This window comes from Salmo salar, chromosome ssa14 (genome assembly GCF_905237065.1).
Source record: "Salmo salar chromosome ssa14, Ssal_v3.1, whole genome shotgun sequence".
Classification (NCBI taxonomy): Eukaryota; Metazoa; Chordata; class Actinopteri; order Salmoniformes; family Salmonidae; genus Salmo; species Salmo salar.
Window position 1 is genome coordinate 64,392,149 of NC_059455.1, and position 20,779 is coordinate 64,412,927.

The 20,779-nt window shown below is 41.7% G+C and overlaps 2 protein-coding genes across 4 annotated transcripts in view; both read left to right on the forward strand.

Annotated features, from left to right (window-relative positions):
* Nucleotides 1–20,489, forward strand: part of LOC106569843 (H-2 class I histocompatibility antigen, Q9 alpha chain) — a 62,960-nt gene extending 42,471 nt beyond the window's left edge. The window contains exons 1-9 of one of the 3 annotated variants that reach the window (XM_045694671.1): nucleotides 14–140; nucleotides 500–636; nucleotides 10,799–11,059; nucleotides 15,116–15,391; nucleotides 15,735–16,034; nucleotides 16,256–16,360; nucleotides 16,656–16,673; nucleotides 16,936–17,002; nucleotides 18,658–20,489. In XM_045694671.1, the coding sequence (XP_045550627.1) occupies nucleotides 579–636; nucleotides 10,799–11,059; nucleotides 15,116–15,391; nucleotides 15,735–16,034; nucleotides 16,256–16,360; nucleotides 16,656–16,673; nucleotides 16,936–16,985 (1,068 nt within the window). In that variant the 5' untranslated portion in view covers nucleotides 14–140; nucleotides 500–578 and the 3' untranslated portion in view covers nucleotides 16,986–17,002; nucleotides 18,658–20,489. Of the gene's footprint in view, nucleotides 1–13; nucleotides 141–408; nucleotides 637–10,798; nucleotides 11,060–15,115; nucleotides 15,392–15,734; nucleotides 16,035–16,255; nucleotides 16,361–16,655; nucleotides 16,674–16,935; nucleotides 17,003–18,657 lie in introns of those variants that run through there. The other 2 variants (XM_045694672.1, XM_045694673.1) reach the window with 2 other exon arrangements.
* Nucleotides 17,396–19,570, forward strand: LOC100194706 (uncharacterized). The gene is given in 1 exon segment (NM_001139757.1): nucleotides 17,396–19,570. A coding segment is annotated over 1 exon segment (291 nt). The 5' UTR covers nucleotides 17,396–18,006; the 3' UTR covers nucleotides 18,298–19,570.
* Nucleotides 20,490–20,779: the final 290 nt, after the last annotated feature.

Below are 20,779 nucleotides of genomic sequence, written 5' to 3' on the forward strand. Positions count from 1 at the left end.
ACTGATGCTTGAGCTGCCTAAATTCTCATTGGCTCAACGACGTTATACAAACGTTTTATATCTTGGTGCGAACTATATTCAGAGTTTCTCAACCCAGAGATGCAACATCACAAGACTTCCGGGAACGCTTGGGGAGCAAAGTAAGTAGACCAGGCCGGGGTTTTGCGTTTGAGAAGTCAATTGGAGAAGTGAACATTTCTTCCTTAGTTGTGAATTTTCTCGAAATCTAAAGGCTCAACCTATATCCGAGACAATTTCTTAAGTATTTGAACATGTTATTACTCTATCTTTGCTAATATTGAAGGAGTGCCGTTGAGTTGACGGCCTGCACGTGCGCAGTTCGGCGCAAGACCATCGTTAGGCCCGATGACGTGTTTCTGCGCAGGAGTTTAACTAGCAAACGTCGCCATGTTATCTCCTACAAATATGATTGGGGATTTCTATTGGAGAAGCAGTTTTAGCTTATCTTCATACTGTGCTGTCTTTGCCATATTTTCAGGTCATTTGTTCAGGACTCCCCAGACGGAAGCATTGGGAGAGACAACAAACATATCGGTTGTTGACAGACCAACTTCAACATGAAGGGTTTTATCCTCATGTTCATGGGAACATGTCACCTTTTTGAGGCATTTGGTGGTAAGTTTAAAGTTTTATGTATTGTAGATTTAGGAAGATATCATTTTTTCGTAGCTGGAATATTTAACTGTTAGTTGTTATAAAGCCTAATAGGCCTATGCATTTATTTGTTATCGTCAAATTAGGCTTTTCTACTTTTACAAACTTTACAAGCTTTTTCTTCCGAATCAATGACAGATAAAACCATTATAATTAAAAATGCGCAATGCAGTAATCGCGACCTTACGCCATTTCCTGGTTTCAAAAATGTGACTAATTTTAAGTTGGGGCAAAACAAGCAAGTAACCTTATAGTGTAGAGAATATTTGTACCATCTAAATCGCTGTGAAATATATTTTCTATAACCAAAAATATTGTACTTTCATCTGTTTGAAACTGGTGTACAACCAAAACCGAAAGTCAATAACGCAAAAACTAATCTTGAGCCTTTAAGCATAGAAATAGCGCACATAGAACATATCTACTGCTTCTTAGGGGGTTTATTTATTATTTTTCGAATTCTGGAGCGTTTAACAATTTAGTTCGGTTCGTTTGGACTGTTGTGAACACTCCGCGCTCGGGTGCTCACCAAACACCGTACGGTGGTTCGCTCCAAAAGGGTGGTCTCTGTCCTTTACCAAGTGAGCCATGCTGCGCTTTATGACTAAATAGAACACAGCTCGGCAGAGGTCCGGACCATTCACAGAAAAGAAACTACACATGGGCAGTTGAATGAGGATAAACGCCATTGAAATATTTACTGACAGCTATTTAAAAGAGCAGCTAGAGAATTTTGTACCTTTTTTTTATTTAACTAGGCAAGTCAGTTAAGAGATCGTATTTACAATGACAGTTTACTGGGGAACAGTGGGTTGACTGCCTTGTTCAGGGGCAGAATGATAGTTTTTTTGTTTTACCTTGTCAGCTCTGGGATTCGAACCAACAACCTTTCGGTCACTGACCCAACCCTCTAATCACTAAGCTGCCTGCCACCCCAACCTAATAATAATTAAAACCCAATTTAATCTATTGCTATTATTAGAACACATTTTGCCCGGGCTGCTGTATGGGACAGTTTGATATTATCATCAGATCATGATTAATTACCTGGTGTATCTTGAATGATGGAAAATGTCCAGGGTTACTATATGATGGAATGAACACATCAGTGCAAGCCTTCTCCGTCTTGTACTAGCATCCCATCTACTGCTGTGATAGTGAACCACCACATTATACACTGCACGCTGTTGGGACAAGCTCTCAGAATGCTCAGTTGGGGTCATTTTTTTGTAGGAAAACCAAATGTGCGCATCTGATCCATGATTGTTGTGGTGTGGGACTCCCTGACAATTCTGTCATTAGACTTGCTTTCAATGAGAATGACAGATCTAAAACACACATTTCTATGAGTTTCGTTAGGTTGACAAAAAGTTATATGTTGCAGCTTTAAATAACAACATTGTTCTGAATCAATATGATTTGTGCAAACTTTTCCCTCTAGGCATTATATGATAATGATGTCTAATATTTTGTCTGCAGGGCCGGCTCCAGGCATAAGCAACAAAAGCGGTCAGTACGGAAGTCAGCTAGGCGAACCGAACAAGTGTCGTGTCTTTGGCTATGCCGGATTAAGTGATATGACATGCTAACTTATAAAATGATTTCTCTGTAATTAATATTACCTGATTAAGCTAATCATGTAAATGTAATTAACTAGAAAGTCGGGGCACCACGGAAGAACGTTTATAGAGCTGTTATCTTCCGAATAAACTCTTAAAATACTTAGTAATATTTTACCTCGATAGCAGTCAATATTAACCCTTGTCTTATTTTCAGTCTCATAATGAAAGTTGTAAATTCTTGGCTATCTTCACGAACCCTGGCTAACAAGTTGAATCAGCAATACAAAATTGGGTTTAATTATTTATTTACTAAATACCTAACTAATCACACAGAATTACAAATGCACAGAATACAATGATGTCATACAGAAAACGTCCCGGTAGACGGAACAGATATGACGGCTGGTTACACAAAGGAAAGGGGGTTGGGCTTGAATGAAAGAGCGGGAAGATTTAGGAACAGAGAAACAGCAGCTATGCTATCGTAAATACATTATCTTATGCATTCTAAATTACCGCCCATTTGGAAAAGGAAAATGCAATAAATATTTACTCTGAGCTGCGCTTCGGTAGATTGGTCGTAGATGCTGGCCGGGTTGGCCAACAGATCTTCCTGTTACTCGGAAGAATGTCTCTGGTGGTCAATTGGATACGTGGTGGTATCTTCGTCCGTCTGTTAGACTGGATCCGTCGTCCGTCCTTTCCTAGCCCACGTAAGCAGCGGCCGCTGCTAACTCAACGGCTAGGAAGTAGCACTTCTGTAGTGAATAAGCTCAAAGTTCATACCAGTTCATACCATAGCTCACGCCGAGGTTGGCTTAGTTGACATGTGTGTCCTTCTAACGTAGAGGCTGCAGACCTCCCGTACTGGAACTACTGGTTATCTTTTCGTCAAAGGATTATATAGTGGAGAGGGGGAGGGAGGTGTTTCATCGTTTATAACCCCTATCGTCTTCACAGGGTTGGGCCACTGATCGAGCAGGGCACTTTCCTTATGAAAACCCAAATCTCTCATTCGGAAGCTAAAATTACATTTCATCTCCTAACAAACATTTTCAATATCAAACATTTCAATTGCATAACAATTCCATGTGACTCTGATAACTAGAGGGTGTATACTTTCTCAGATACAGTTTATGTCGTCCTGTCATCAGTCATAATGTCTCAGATGACAACCGAACTGACATACATACTCATTACGTTCCCAAGCATATTTCCAACTGGTTTTATTAACAAAATATGTGGCACCTTTCCCCATTTGTTTGATGTTCCCAGACTCTCTATATTTAACACAGGCTATTCAAGTCCTTCAGTAGACTCAGAGAGGGGATGGTAGAAAGGTATTTATGGGGGGGGGGGTCGTAAACCTTACCCACAGGCCAATGTCATGACACAAGTGTGCTGGAGGCAATAAAAGGCCACTTTAAAATGTGCAGTTTTGGCACACAAAACAATGCCCACAGATGTTAGAGAATTTGGCAGTATGTCCAACTGGCCTCACAACCACAGATCATCATGTGTCGTGTGGGGGAGCGGTTTGCTGACCTTGTGAACAGAGTAGAGGTCGACCGATTATGATTTTTAACCGCCGATACCGGTTATTGGAGGACCCAAAAAGCCGATACCGATTTAATCGGCCGATTTATTTCCTCTTTTTTTTTATAATGACAATTACAACAATACTGAATGAACACTTATTTTAACTTAATATAATACATCAATAAAATCAATTTAGCCTCAAATAAATAATGAAACATGTTCAATTTGGTTTAAATAATGCTAAAGAAACTGTTGGAGAAGAAAGTAAAAGTGCAATATGTGCCATGTAAGAAAGCTAATGTTTAAGTGCCTTGCTCAGAACATGGGAACATATGAAAGCTAGTGGTTCCTTTTAACATGAGTCTTCAATATTCCCAGGTAAGAAGTTTTAGGTTGTAATTATTATAGGAATTATAGGACTATTTCTCTCTATATGATTTGTATTTCATATACCTTTGACTATTGGATGTTCTTATAGGCACTTTAGTATTGCCAGTGTAACAGTATAGCTTCCGTCCCTCTCCTCGCTCCTACCTGGGCTCTTACCAGGAACACATCGACAACAGCCACCCTCGAAGCAGCGTTACCCATGCAGAGGAAGGGAAAAAACTAGTCCAAGACTCAGAGCGAGTGACGTTTGAAACGCTATTAGCGCGCACCCCGCTAACTAGCTAGCCATTTCACATCGGTTACACCAGCCTAATCTTGGGAGTTGATAGGCTTGAAGGGGTGGAACGTTCCAACAGGAATCTGTTCCAAAACACGTAAAGTAAAAGGTTGCCAACCAACAACGCATACAAAGTAGCAACGCATACAAACCTAGCTAACTAGCTGCCGAATAGGCATCAACTCACCACGTAGCTTATTCTTAATGTTTGTCCATAGGCAAACAGACATTCGAGGAAAGACATTTTTCTGAATAAATGTGATGAGTGAAAAACCACTCCCTACCCGGTATCTTATTCTGCCGCTATACAACTTTGTATGCGTTGTTTTTTGGAAACCTTGTTATTTACGAAGTTTTTGGAATAGATTCCTGTTGGAACGTTCCACAAATTATACCCACCCAGGTTGAAGTCATAAACAGCGCAATGCTTGAAGCACAGCGAAGGGCTGCTGGCAAAACGCACAAAAGTGCTGTTTGAATGAATGCTTACGAGCCTGCTGCTGCCTACCACCGCTCAGTCAGACTGCTCTATCAAATCATAGACTTAATTATAATATAATAAACACACAGAAATACGAGCCTTGGGTCATTAATATGGTAGAATCTGGAAACTATCATCTCGAAAACAAAAGTTTTTTTCTTTCAGTGACATACGGAACCGTTCCGTATTTGATCTAACTGGTGACTAAGTCTAAATATTCCTGTTAGGCATTGATGTTTATGGTTAGGTACATTGGTGCAACGACAGTACTTTTTTTTTCGCAAATGCGCTTGTTAAATCAACACCCGTTTGTCGAAGTAGGCTGTGATTCAATGAAAATTAACAGGCACCGCATCGATCATATGCAACGCAGGACACGTTAGATAAATACACATGGTTGATGATATTACTAGTTTAACTAGTGATTATGTTAAGATTGATAGTTTTTTATAAGTCTAATGCTAGCTAGCAACTTACCTTTTCTTCTTGCTTCCCTCGCGTTACAGGTAGTCAGCCTGTTAATCCTTGTGGAGTGCAATGTAAGGCAGGTGGTTAGAGCGTTGGACTGGTAACCGAAGGTTGCAAAAACGAATCCCCCCTGAACAAGGCAGTTAACGCCCGTTTCTAGGCCGTCATTGTAAATAAGAATGTGTTCTTAATCTGACTTTCCTAGTTAAATAAAAAAATGCTTATTAAAAAAAAAATCGGCAAATCGGTGGCCAAAAATACCGATTACCGATTGTTATGAAAACTTGAAATCGGCCCCAATTAATCTGCCATTCTGATTAATCGGTCGACCTTGTGAACAGAGTGCCCCATGGGGTTGGTGTAGTTATGGTATGGGCAGACATAAGCTACGGACAACAAACACAATTGCATTTAATTGATAACAATTTGAATACAGAAATACCGTGGCGAGGTCCTGAGGCCCATTGTCATGCCACTCATCCTCCGCCATCACTTCATGTTTCAGCATGTTGGACGTACTGCCAAATTCTGTAGTACAACGTTGGAGGCAGCTTATGGTAGAGAAATTAGAAATAAATGATCTGGCAACATCTCTGGTGGACAGTCCTGCAGTCAGCATACCCATTGGACACTCCCTCAAAGCTTGAGACATCTGTGGCATTGTGTTGTGTGACAAAACTGCACATTTTAATTGGCTTTTTATTGACACTAGCACAAGGTGCACCTGTGTAATGATTAGTGATGCACCGATATGGCATTTTTGGCCGACACTGATATCCAATATTTTCCTTGACAAAAAAAAACTGATCCCGATAACCGATATTTACAATTTTAGCGGCCTTTTAAGCATTCTAGTACAGTTAAATGGTTAACACACGCGCACACAGACGCAGCAGTCTAAGGCACTGCATCTCAGTGCAAGAGGCGTCACTACAGTCCCTGGTTTGAATCCTGGCTGTATCACATCCGGCCGTGATTGGGAGCCCCATAGGGCAGCGCACAATTGGCCCAGCGTCGTCAAATAAGCTTGTTGACCAATCAGGACCTGAATATGACTGCACATCACATAATACTTTGACTCGTTTATAAAAAATTTTACATAGTTATTACACAGTGATTACACTGTCACTCGTGTTTCATATGTCACAACGATTCATCGATACGTGTGCTATGATGCTGGTAAAGTTGTCTCGGGCACCTACAGTGCTGGTCATAAAAAAAAAAAGGAAAAAAAAGAAGCTAGCTAGCTCATGGATGCAAACAATTTTCTTCCCCAAAAACATAGCAAAACGACAATGTCTCAGCCACTAGTGAAAATATTCAGATAGATAAAAAGCAGTTTCAAGAGGTTCCATTTTCAACAACATTTAACATCCAAAAGTGCCCATATTTGCAAAATCAACCATGAGCAAAGACATTCACTATGAAAGTTGCTACAGTACATGTAGGCCATTCATTTTATAGCTTATGCGCACCACTTCGTTCAATTTATCCAATCGGTTATTGTTTTTTTTGCTCAAACCACGAGCAACACCTGTCAAATTCAGACATTTCTCTCAAAACACAGGAATTTTGATTCGCACGGGACTAGTACTATCAGAGGACCTTGGAGTTCACCAAAAAACAGTAGGTTATTCTGGTTGGAATTGTTACTCAAATGCCATGTATAAATTACTGACATGGGAGATTCGGACGCGACTAAAATTACAGATGTGGTGTTTTGTGCACATAATTACATTTACCGACCTCCCCAGTAAAACTAATCCAGTCCGAATATACGTGTGATCAATTGTTGTAGCTTGTATTCTTCAAACCTATACGGATTTCGATACAATTTAAAATCTATTCTAAATTGACTGGTTGTCAGTTCAGAAAAAGTAATATTGGTGTGATAGTTGTGAGGGAACTTTCTGTTAAACCTTACTGATGCTTGTGTACGAGAAAATGTTTCCTTAAGCCTAGTTTCTTAGGCATTAAGGTTGGGATTGTTAAAGAAACTAGATCATATGAGATGGAATTGTGCGTGCATTAGTATAGGCCTGTTGTAACTGTTTTGTGTGTGTAGCATGAGAAGGATGTCCCATTAAGTTCTTGGGACACAGCCAAGAGCTGACAGGTGAGACCAACGGTTTCCTGTTAGTCTGAAGGGAAAGAACTGGTTCTTCTTAATTAGGGTTGGGTAGGTTACTTTCTAAATGTAATCTGTTAGTTACTAGTTACCTGTCCAAAATTGTAATCAGTAACAGAACTTTTGGATTACCCAAACTAAGTAACGTAATCTGATTACATCCAGTTACTTTTAGATTACTTTCCCCTTAAGAGGCATTTGAAGAAGACAACATGTACATCACCAATTGAACGACATCTACTGCAGGGTAAATCAATGTTAAAGTTTACATAGCAGGTCATATATGGAGGTAACATTTTACTTTATGGGTAGGTTATGTAGACTTCTTCTAACCTATTGCTTTCTACTACATATAATATTAAATTATATCTTTACATTATAAATTATATCTTTACATTAAAAACCAGTCTATCAGAATCTTCAAGAATAGGACTTTGAAATATGGAAGTATAAGTTAGCCAAATTGTTTTACTTGAGCATAACCCCAAAATGAAGGACTTATTAGCCAGCCCTACTCTGTTGTTTATGATTTTGTTATCATGGAGGACTGATTGGGCTCATTGATAGCTTAATTGTTTGGTTGTGTTTAATTCAGTGTCATATAAATATTAAATCTATTGTTGGACTGGAACAACCAGTTAGACAACCTGCTGTGTTAACTATCCCATTAAGGTCTTTGTCCTTTGCTGTAATGGTACATTTTCCATCCTCTTATGAATAAAGTTCTCACCAAATTATCATTCGGTTATCATATGAATGTATGATAATCATTGGAGTTTTTTTGGACAATACTGTCCTCCAGGCTATATGGACGTCATTGTACAATTTCATGGTCATGGCTAGAAGGGATCCAGCTTTTATCAAATTAACATCATATTTGACATTTAGTAGCAGATGAGAATTTAGGCTACATGTTAGTAGAATTAGGTTAAGGATAGGAAAAGGGTAAGTCTTAGCTAAAATGCAAAAAAAACAAAACTTTTGATATTAATTTGACAAAATGTGGAGCCCTTTTTGCCAAGGCTCATTTACATAGGCCTAGACTACATGGTTGCGTTCAAGACAATGTTGTTTTTATTGTTGTCAGCCTAGGCTACCATCGTATTAAAGAAGATTCTGCTAATGTCTCCAGTCATATAAAGTGTAGTAGAATTGCATGAAATGTTTATCAAAGGACCGAGGTAAAGACAGTTTCAAGTTGGATATTTGACGGATATTCGCCCTTTCAAACCACTTGAGCCACAGACTCCAAATCAGTGTCATTATGTTGGAAAAATTGTGCACAACATTGCAATGGTCTTATTTTCACGATTTGGACATTAATTCACTTTCCAAAGCTAATAAACATGTGGAAATGTGAGCAGCATTTTATATTCCTAGTTGAGTTAGTTAGGGAGCATAAACAAAGTACAAACTTTTTTTTACATTCGAATTTCAATAGCTCCTTGGTCATGTGACCTACTTGACTCAAAAAAGGTTCAGAATGTCCAGACTACCCTTCTATATTACAGTCCCTTTAGTTTGTCTATTTTCATTTCACATTATTTTACATGAATTTTTCAAAATGTTAAATTTCAATAGCTCCTTGGTCATGTGACCTACTGGACTCAAACAAGGTTCAGAATGTCCACTCAGTGGCCCTACACATTGCACACCCTTTAGTTTGTCCATTATCATCTCACACGTTTTATATGAATTTTTCAAACTTTCTAATTTCAATAGATCCTTGGTCATGTGACCTACTGGACTCAAACAAGATATATCGTGCATCCCTTTGTATTCTGAGTAAATTATCCCTTTGGTATTTAAGATGGTATAATTTGTTTTATTTTTTATAATAAATAATATTTAACCTTTTTACTTAACTAGGCAAATCGGGTTAAGAACAAATTCTTATTTTACAATGACAGCCTACCCCAGTCAAACCCTCCCCTAACCCGGATGACGCTGGGCAACTATGGGACTCCCGAACACAGCCGGTTGTGATACAGCCCGGAGCCCGAGTGGTATAGTGTGTGTTTGAAACAAGAACACTTGTGCTCAGATGGACAAAGAGGTTCAAAGTTATTTGTGCTAAGCATCCAATTTGGTGTTTGCAAATGGCTTTGAATTACTCTACAGTATTTTCACATGTCATACAATTAATTGCAGCTTTCAATCTTTTCAGTGGCATGTTGAAAGATACAGTAGTTGAGTGTTTTAACTTATTTATACTTATCTGTACAAAATATCTTTGGGTAATTGGTTTGACTTGGTTATGTACATTTGGGGCAACAGCCATTCAGGGGAATGGATATTTACAAAATGTTCAGATAGAAATGTATTGTGTAGATCAAATATGACTGCCAGATAGATTGGAATAGTATAGAATGAATAGACCACACAATCTCCTATCTTCAACATGCAGTTCCAGATACAGCCCTGTCATTAGTTGAAGAGATTCCCTTAAAACACTCCACTTTGATACAACTATGACTTTTTCATAGCATGTTAGGATAATACATATAGCAGGTTAGAACCTGGATGGCAGGGAGCTCGGCCCCAGTGATGTACTGATGACCAGCCTTTCAAAGCACTTCATGATTACAGATGTGAGTGCTACGGGACAGTAGTCATTTAGGCAGCTTAAAGCATGTTGGGATTCCTCACTGGGACAAGGAGAGGTTGAAAATGTCAGTGAAGACACTTGCCAGCTGGCCTGCGCATGCTCTGAGAATGTACCTTTGTATTCCGTCTGGCCCAGCGGCCTTGCGAGTGTAAACCTGTTTAAAAGTCTTTTCTCACATCGGCCTATAGCTTGTTCAGTAACAACACTGGGTTGCTACTGACATATTCAGGAAAGAGGCTAAACAGTCAATTCTGCCACCTTTTGAGAAACAGAATTGACCATTTACCTTCCTCTCTGAATATGATGTCAGCATCACCCCAGAGGACTGTGAACAATGACAGGTTTTGACCCTGGACTCTACAGTATTATTCCAACAAAAATCAAGAAAATTGGTTCTCCATGTCTGATACACAAAATGTGTAATATCTAGGGGTTACATGTTGTCTTAGAAACTTTCCTTATAAATGTCATCCTGCAGTTGAACAAAAACACCTATTTTGATAAAAAGTGAAATTGTTCAAAGTAATATTTAATAAACAACCAGTTTATTGATCAGTAGTGTGGAGAAACTAGAAAGTGAATATAGAGAAAATGTAAACCTCTGTCTAGTCTACATGACTTAGAAAAACAATTATCTGTTCAGAATTAACATTTACTTTCTTTCCTCTAGTGACTCACTCCCTGAAGTATTTCTACACCGCATCCTCTGGAGTTCCCAACTTCCCAGAGTTTATGGTTGTGGGGATGGTGGATGGTGTTCAGATGGTTCACTATGACAGCAACAGCCAGAGAATGGTGCCCGAACAGGACTGGATGAACAAGCAGACAGAAGCAGAGTACTGGGAGAGGGAGACAGGGATTGCCTTTGATTCCCAGCAGGTTTTCAAAGACGACGTCAATATTCTAAAGCAGCGTTTTAACCAAAGTGGAGGTAAGTCCTTCATCTTTACCTCATCTGATTCATTGTTTGTGTAAACTGTCAAAATCCCTTATTCTAGGAGACAAGAATTAATCAGGATTAGAGAAGTGATCACTAAAGTTACAGATCTAGAATATCCAGGATGTACAGATCTGTCCCTACTTCCTGTTTCTGTTTCCTTCACACACTTACCCCACAGCATCATTATCTGATTTCAGTGTTAGAAAGCATCTAACATGGCCTCCTTTGTTTCTCTGCTTATGTTTACTGTATGTATGGTCCCACTCCTGGACACCAGCACAGCATTCATTTTAAAACTACTGTGTGCTGTTTTAAGTGTGTGAAGGACAGATGATGACCAAACCACTACTGTAAATGGAATAAAACTATGAGCATCTTTATGGATGTATAGTATGTCATTGTTAAGGTCAGTCTCCAATTACCTGAATGGCAGGTTGGTGAAAGTCAGATCTCTGCTTGGAATACATTTGCATGTTTAATTTGTCAGTCAGTCCCTCTAGTCTGCTCTGTGGAGCTTTCAGTGTGTGTGTGTGTTATCCACACTGCCCAGCTTTGTGCTCCCCCTCTGTCCCCCACAGTAGAGCTGTAGTCTCCTCAGTCTCTCTGATCTGATTGGACAGTAGAGAGAAGCAGAGGAGCAGAACATGATGATAGTGATGATGATGATGATGATGTGTTTGGTCTTCTCTGCTCTAATGGACCAAAGCTCCCAGTGACTCCCTGTGGACTCTGCTGTTGGAGCTGATCAGGCCTCTCAGGGGAACTCTACACACACACCTGTCACCCTCAGGATCTGGGGAACACACACACCTGTCACCCTCAGGATCTGGGGAACACACACAACTGTCACCCTCAGGATCTGGGGAACACACACACCTGTCACCCTCAGGATCTGGGGAACACACACACACCTGTCACCCTCAGGATCTGGGGAACACACACACACACACCTGTCACCCTCAGGATCTGGGGAACACACACACACACACCTGTCACCCTCAGGATCTGGGGAACACACACACCTGTCACCCTCAGGATCTGGGGAACACACACACCTGTCACCCTCAGGATCTGGGGAACACACACACCTGTCACCCTCAGGATCTGGGGAACACACACACCTGTCACCCTCAGGATCTGGGGAACACACACACCTGTCACCCTCAGGATCTGGGGAACACACACACCTGTCACCCTCAGGATCTGGGGAACACACACACACACACACACCTGTCACCCTCAGGATCTGGGGAACACACACACACACACACCTGTCACCCTCAGGATCTGGGGAACACACACACACACACACCTGTCACCCTCAGGATCTGGGGAACACACACACACACACACCTGTCACCCTCAGGATCTGGGGAACACACACACACACACACCTGTCACCCTCAGGATCTGGGGAACACACACACACACACACCTGTCACCCTCAGGATCTGGGGAACACACACACACACACACCTGTCACCCTCAGGATCTGGGGAACACACACACACACACACACACCTGTCACCCTCAGGATCTGGGGAACACACACACACCTGTCACCCTCAGGATCTGGGGAACACACACACACCTGTCACCCTCAGGATCTGGGGAACACACACACACCTGTCACCCTCAGGATCTGGGGAACACACACACACACCTGTCACCCTCAGGATCTGGGGAACACACACACACACACCTGTCACCCTCAGGATCTGGGGAACACACACACACACACCTGTCACCCTCAGGATCTGGGGAACACACACACACACACCTGTCACCCTCAGGATCTGGGGAACACACACACACACACACACCTGTCACCCTCAGGATCTGGGGAACACACACACACACACACCTGTCACCCTCAGGATCTGGGGAACACACACACGCACACCTGTCACCCTCAGGATCTGGGGAACACACACACACGCACACCTGTCACCCTCAGGATCTGGGGAAACACACACACACACACACACACCTGTCACCCTCAGGATCTGGGGAACACACACACACGCACACCTGTCACCCTCAGGATCTGGGGAACACACACACACACACACACCTGTCACCCTCAGGATCTGGGGAACACACACACACACACACACACACACCTGTCACCCTCAGGATCTGGGGAAACACACACACACACACACACACACCTGTCACCCTCAGGATCTGGGGAACACACACACACACACACACACCTGTCACCCTCAGGATCTGGGGAACACACACACACACACACACACCTGTCACCCTCAGGATCTGGGGAACACACACACACACACACACACCTGTCACCCTCAGGATCTGGGGAACACACACACACACACACACACCTGTCACCCTCAGGATCTGGGGAACACACACACACACACACACACCTGTCACCCTCAGGATCTGGGGAACACACACACACACACACACACCTGTCACCCTCAGGATCTGGGGAACACACACACACACACACACACACCTGTCACCCTCAGGATCTGGGGAACACACACACACACACACACACACCTGTCACCCTCAGGATCTGGGGAACACACACACACACACACACACACCTGTCACCCTCAGGATCTGGGGAACACACACACACACACACACCTGTCACCCTCAGGATCTGGGGAACACACACACACACACACACCTGTCACCCTCAGGATCTGGGGAACACACACACACACACACACCTGTCACCCTCAGGATCTGGGGAACACACACACACACACACACACCTGTCACCCTCAGGATCTGGGGAACACACACACACACACACACACACACACCTGTCACCCTCAGGATCTGGGGAAAACACACACACACACACACACCTGTCACCCTCAGGATCTGGGGAACACACACACACACACACACACACACACACCTGTCACCCTCAGGATCTGGGGACACACACACACACACACACACACACCTGTCACCCTCAGGATCTGGGGAACACACACACACACACACACACACACAACAGACGCACCCCCCCCCCCAACACACACACACACACACACACACACCTGTCACCCTCAGGATCTGGGGAACACACACACACACACACACACCTGTCACCCTCAGGATCTGGGGAACACACACACACACACACACACACACACACACACACACACACACACCTGTCACCCTCAGGATCTGGGGAACACACACACACACACACACACACACCTGTCACCCTCAGGATCTGGGGAACACACACACACACACACACACACCTGTCACCCTCAGGATCTGGGGAACACACACACACACACACACCTGTCACCCTCAGGATCTGGGGAACACACACACACACACACACACACCTGTCACCCTCAGGATCTGGGGAACACACACACACACACACACACAACCTGTCACCCTCAGGATCTGGGGAAACACACACACACACACACACACCTGTCACCCTCAGGATCTGGGGAACACACACACCTGTCACCCTCAGGATCTGGGGAACACACACACACACACACACACACACCTGTCACCCTCAGGATCTGGGGAACACACACACAGCTCCAGCATGCTAACGTTATTGAGAGATAATCTTCCTCATGTTAGTCTCTCCATCTCTCTCCTGTTGTTCCTGACTGAACAGAGGATCCTCTCACTTCCTCTATCTCTGACATCATCACTAGAGGACAGTCTTCATTTATCAACAGTGTTTTATTCATTTACACACCTCACTGAAAACTACAGTTCTACACAACATCCATTTGTTAGAATAACACTAGTGTACTGAACATAATGTGTATCTTCAACACAGTAGATAGAACCAAGCCAACATCAGCTGGTATAGAATAGATCCACACTCTGAGTCTCCTCATCACCTCTCTGTCTCTGTGGTGAAGGTGTGACATCATCATCACACTGTAGAGGTCTGAGCTGATCTGTTTTATTCCAGTCTGGTTGAACAACTAATACATGATGATAGAGATCCCACTGGCAGACTGAATCTGGAGAACAGATTACACCGTGTTGCTGACTCTCTCTCTCTTTCAGGAGTCCACGTTCTCCAGTACATATATGGCTGCTCATGGGATGATGAGACTGAACAGAGAGATGGTTTTGGGCAGCTGGGTTATAATGGGGAGGATTTCCTAGTGTACGACATGAATACATTAACTTGGAAAGCTCTTAAACAGCAAGCTGATGTCATGCGGGATAAGTGGAACCGTGACATCAGTAGACTGGTATTCTGGAAGACCTACTTCTCCCAGACCTGCATTGAGTGCCTGAAGAAGCAGGTGGTCAATGGGAAGAGCACTCTGAGGACAGGTAAACATTCAGAAATGTCACTTTCATTTGTCCTTTTATATATGCAACACTTGAAATCTATCTTTTGATTTGTGAATTCAGTCCAGTACTACATAATTATAGATGTGTCACTTAGGAACATTGAGAGATTCTGGAACAACAGTGAAATATGTCTGGTTAATGATCCAGAATGCACCATATTGGTGTGACATCATCTATACCACCAACATCCTTTATCTTTACTGATTCTGTGTAATCTACAGAAATCACCATCATTTATGGTATAATTTGGATAAATGTAGATGCTTTTAGTCTGCGCTCATTTCAAAATAACACCGATGAAATGTCTGAACTCTCTCTCCAGTCCCTCCCTCAGTGTCTTTGCTCCAGAAGACCCCCTCTTCTCCAGTGACCTGCCACGCTACAGGTTTCTACCCCAGTGGAGTCATGGTGTTCTGGCAGAAAGATGGACAAGAACAGCATGAAGATGTGGAGCATGGAGAGATTCTCCACAACGATGATGGAACCTTCCAGAAAAGCACCCACCTCAGAGTGACGCCTGAGGAGTGGAAGAACAACAAGTATCAGTGTGTTGTTCAGGTCACTGGTATCAAGGAGGACTTCATCAAGGTTCTGACTGAGTCTGAGATCCAGACCAACTGGGGTAAGAGGGAGATAGAGTTAAATATACACTATAGCCAACCCTCCTACTGAATGTGCCCAATAATCCTCATTTCAGTTCACTCATCTGCTCAGTAAAGCTACCTTTCTGACTGCATGTTCTCATTGACCTTTTTACATGTAGGGGAATGCTGCTTGGATTTCATTTGAGATGGAAATGTGTTATGTTGCACTAGTCTGAATGTTCTGTTCTGATGATTACAGGTGACCCAGCCCCCATCATTGTCCCCATCATTGGAGGGGTGGTAGCTCTCCTCCTGGTCGTTGTTGTTGTTGGGGTCGTCATTTGGAAGAAGAAGAGTAAGAAAGGTGAATGAGGAAAGAAGGAAAGATATTATCAGCAGGGATTTAATTAGTAGTTTAGAAGTAGTAGTCAGGTCATAGTACTGGTTTAAAAGCAATAGTATAGTGGTGATGGTAGAAGTACAGTATGTTTGATTTTAATCTGATTCATGTAAATAAAGGATCTTGTTGTCACGTAGGCTTTATGTCAAGTCTGCAGTAGGAATACAGGATTTGGAATACTCTCAAACATATTCTCTTGTTGTATTCAAACAAAGCAAGCTATCAGTCAGTAATAACTTCATGTTTATATCCGTTTCAGGGTTTGTTCCAGCCAGCAGTAAGTGCCTCAGTTCATATTGTTCGCTATTCTGAAAATATCACATTTTTGTTTTGTGTTTGACTGTATCCATTTTAGAGTGTGGTTGTCTCTTTTCCTTGTAGATTGTGATGCTGGTTCAAACTTGGATGTTAATTGTTGTAGCTACTTAGTTAATATGGAAGGTTTTATTTACTGTGAACCATTCATTAGGAACTTGGTAATGAACCTGAACTCATGGGTTGTTGTTTTTCCTATCATTGGGGTTTTATTTCTGTTTTAGCTAACGACACTGACTCTGTGTACTCTGGGAAAGATCTCCTGAAGACTTGAGTCCTCTCTGCACTTCTGTAAGTAACATCAGATTAAGTCACTTAAGGTGTCCTCATGTCAATGAGCAAACTAGAGAAACAACCACTACCACACTGCTACTGGTTGGAATGTGTTTACAGTGGCAAGAAAAAGTATGTGAACCCTTTAGAAATACCTGGATTTCTGCATAAATTGATCATAAAATGTAATCTGGTCTTCATCTAGGTCATAACAATAGACAGTCTGCTTAACCTAATAACACACAAACAATTATGTTTTCATGTCTTTTATTGAACACACAGTGTAAACATTCACAGTGCAGGGTGGGAAAAGTATGTGAACCCTTGGATTTAATAACTGGTTGACCCTCCTTTGGCAACAATAACCTCAACCAAACGTTTTCTGTAGTTACAGATCAGACCTGCACAACGGTCAGGAGGATTTTGGACCATTCCTCTTTACAAAACTGTTTTAGTTCAGCAATACTCTTGGGATGTCTGGTGTGAACTGCTCTCTTGAGGTCATATGCCACAGCATCTCAATCGGGTTAAGGTCAGGACTCTGACTGGGCCACTCCAGAAGGCGTATTTTCTTCTGAAGCCATTCTGTTGTTGATTTACTTTTGTGTTTTGGGTCGTTGTCTTGTTGCATCACCCAACTTCTGTTGAGCTTCAATTGGCAGACAGACAGCCTAACATTCTCCTGCAAAATATCTTGATAAACTTGAATTCGTTTTTCCGTCGACGATAGCAAGCTGTCCAGGCCCTGAGGCAGCAAGCAGCCCCATACTTTAGTTGGGATGAGGTTTTGTCTTTTTTTTCTCCACACAGTGTTGAGATGTTTGGAAGGAACACACAACTGTAGTTTCATCTGTCCACAGAATATTTTGCCAGTAGTGCTGTGGAACATCCAGGTACACTTTTGCGAACTTCAGATATACAGCAATGTTTTTGTTTTGGACAGCAGTGGCTTCTACCGTGGTCTCCTCCCATGAACACCACTCTTGTTTAGTGTTTCACGTATCGTAGACTCGTCAACAGAGATGTTCGCATCTTCCAGATATTTTTGTAAGTCTTTAGCTGGCACTAGGATTCTTCTTAACCTCATTGAGCATTCTGCGCTGTGCTCTTGCAGTCATCTTTGCAAGACGGCCACTCCTAGAGAGAGTAGCAACAGCGTTGAACTTTCTCCATTTATAGACAATTTGTCTTACCGTGGACTTATGAACTTTTGTAACCCTTTCCAGCTTTATGCAAGTCAACAATTCTTAATCTTAGGTCTTCTGCGATCTCTTGTTGGAAGCATGGTTCACATCAGGCAATGCTTCTTGTGATTAGCAAACTCAAAGTTAGAGTTTTTTTTATAGGGCAAGGCAACTCTAACTAACAGTCTCATTGATTGGACTCCAGGTTAGCTGACTCCAATTAGCTTTTGGAGAAGTCATTAGCCTAGGGGTTCCGCATACTTGTCCAACCTACACTGTGAATGTTTAAATGATGTATTCAATATAGACAAGAAAAATACAATAATTTGTGTGTTATTAGTTTAAGCACACTGTTTGTCTATTGTTGTGACTTAGATGAAGATCAGATCAAATTTGATCTATTTATGCAGAAATACAGGTCATTCCAAAGGGTTCACATACTTTTTCTTGCCACTGTATGTGTAACCTCTCTCTTCTCATGTGTTTTAGGAAGCCGCTGAAGAGGACAGCAACGAAATAACAACAACAAATGCTGAACTTCTCATAAACGTATACTTACACACATCAGCCACACACACTCCATATATATTGAACAAAAATATAAATACCACCATTTCAAAGATTTTGCTGAATTACAGTTCATGTAAGGAAATTGGTCAATTTGAAATAAATTATTTAGGGCCTAATCTATATATTTCACATGACTGGGAAGGGGTGAGCCTGGGAGGGCATAGAACCACCCACTGGGGAGCCAGGCCCAGCCAATCAGAATTACTTTTTTATTACTTTATTACAGAACAAAAAGTCTTTCCACTAATGGGTGTAAACAAATTTAGCACAACATTTGAGAGAAATATGCTTTTTGTGCTTATGGAACATTTCTGGGATCTTTTATTTCCGCTCATGAAACAGGGAGCCAGCACTTTACATGTTATGTTCATATTTTTGTTCAGTATATAGAAAAATGTAAAAAAAAATCTGGTTTCAAAAATATTCTTCGATGAACAGTTTTACTTTCATTTAATCCTTGGTTTGGCTTTTTAAAATTTATGCTGTACTGTCATTTTTTTTTTAAATTATAAAATGTTATAATGCCACTGTGTGACAGACTTATCTCAGTCTTACAGTTATAATCAATGGAACACCATGAAAATGTGTTTCTGGAAAGGATTAGGTTGTTGTGAGATGTTAAATTAAGATTTGAACTTCTGTTATTCTAACTGAAGCCACCAAAACAATCACATTTTAAAATATATGAATTTAAACTGGAAAAACTCTATTTTGTTTGACTGTGTAGTGTAGCAGCACAGGTGGTGTTATAACTTTGTTTACACTAACTTGTTTAATTGCATGGCTATAAACCAGACAAGGCCTGTCTATATGTTCCGTTTGTAAAAAAAAATGAAAAAAATGTTTTCAGAAAGATATTTTCTAAACAGCAAAGGAGTTGAAGTGAAACAATTTGGTTGTATATGGGCTTAAGAAATAATAATGTACTATTTCAATGACAGACTGACCAGGTGAAAGCTATCATCCCTTATTGATGTCACCTGTTAAATCCACTTGAATCAGTGTAGATGAAGGGGAGGAGACATGTTAAAGAGGGATTTTTAGACGTGGATTATTGAGAGAGAGTGAACGGGCAACAGTGTTAAGTGCCTTTGAACGGGGTATGGTAGTAGATGCCAGGCGCACTGGTTAGTGAGTCAAGAACTACAATGATGCTGGGTTTTTCATGCTCAACAGTTTCCCTTGTGTATCAGGAAGGGTCCACCACCCAAAGGACGTCCAGGCAACTGGACACAACTGTTGGACGCGTTGGAGTCAACACGGGCCAGCATCCCTGTGGAACGCTTTCGATACCTTGTAGAGTCCATGCCCCGACGAATTGAGGCTGTTCTGAGGGCAAAGGGTGTGCAACTCAATATTCGGAAGGAATATATTTTGATGACCTGTGAAGTTGATGGGGCGACAGGTCGTCTAGTGGTTAAGAGCTTTGGGCAAGTAACCAAAAGGTTGCTGGTTTGAATCCCAGCCTTAAGTATTTTTAACACTGCAACTGCAGTCGACTGGTATTTTGGATGCAGTAATTGCAGAACAGTTGAACTGCACTTATATTGCACTGTGACTGCAGTTACACTGCATTTTGTATTTTTTTTAAAGTATACTGCAGTTATTCTGCACTCTTGACTGCAGAGCTGACTAGGTGACAAATCTGCCGTTGTGTCTTTTGAGCAAGGCACTTAACCCTAATTGCTTTTGAGAGTGTCTAGTAAATAACATGTAAATGTTTGAATAAAAGGTTTCTTCAATTAGGGGGATAATCTCTGCACTGTCTCTTTTGTCCTCTAAACGTAATTATATATAGAGACTAGAATAAATCATGTTCAGTATCGTTACCTGTCTGGAGGTCCACAGCACTGCTTGTTTTCATTCTCTTCTAATCAGGACTGATTCAGACCAGTTAAAAACAGGTGAGTGAACTCTGGCCAATGAATCGATGATACTTATTGATCAATAAACAGCCAGGCAGAAAATAGTACTAGCAGTACTTGGGCCCTCTAGGGCTGAAATGAACATTGCTATCAAAACCTGAATCCTGCCTGGCAAC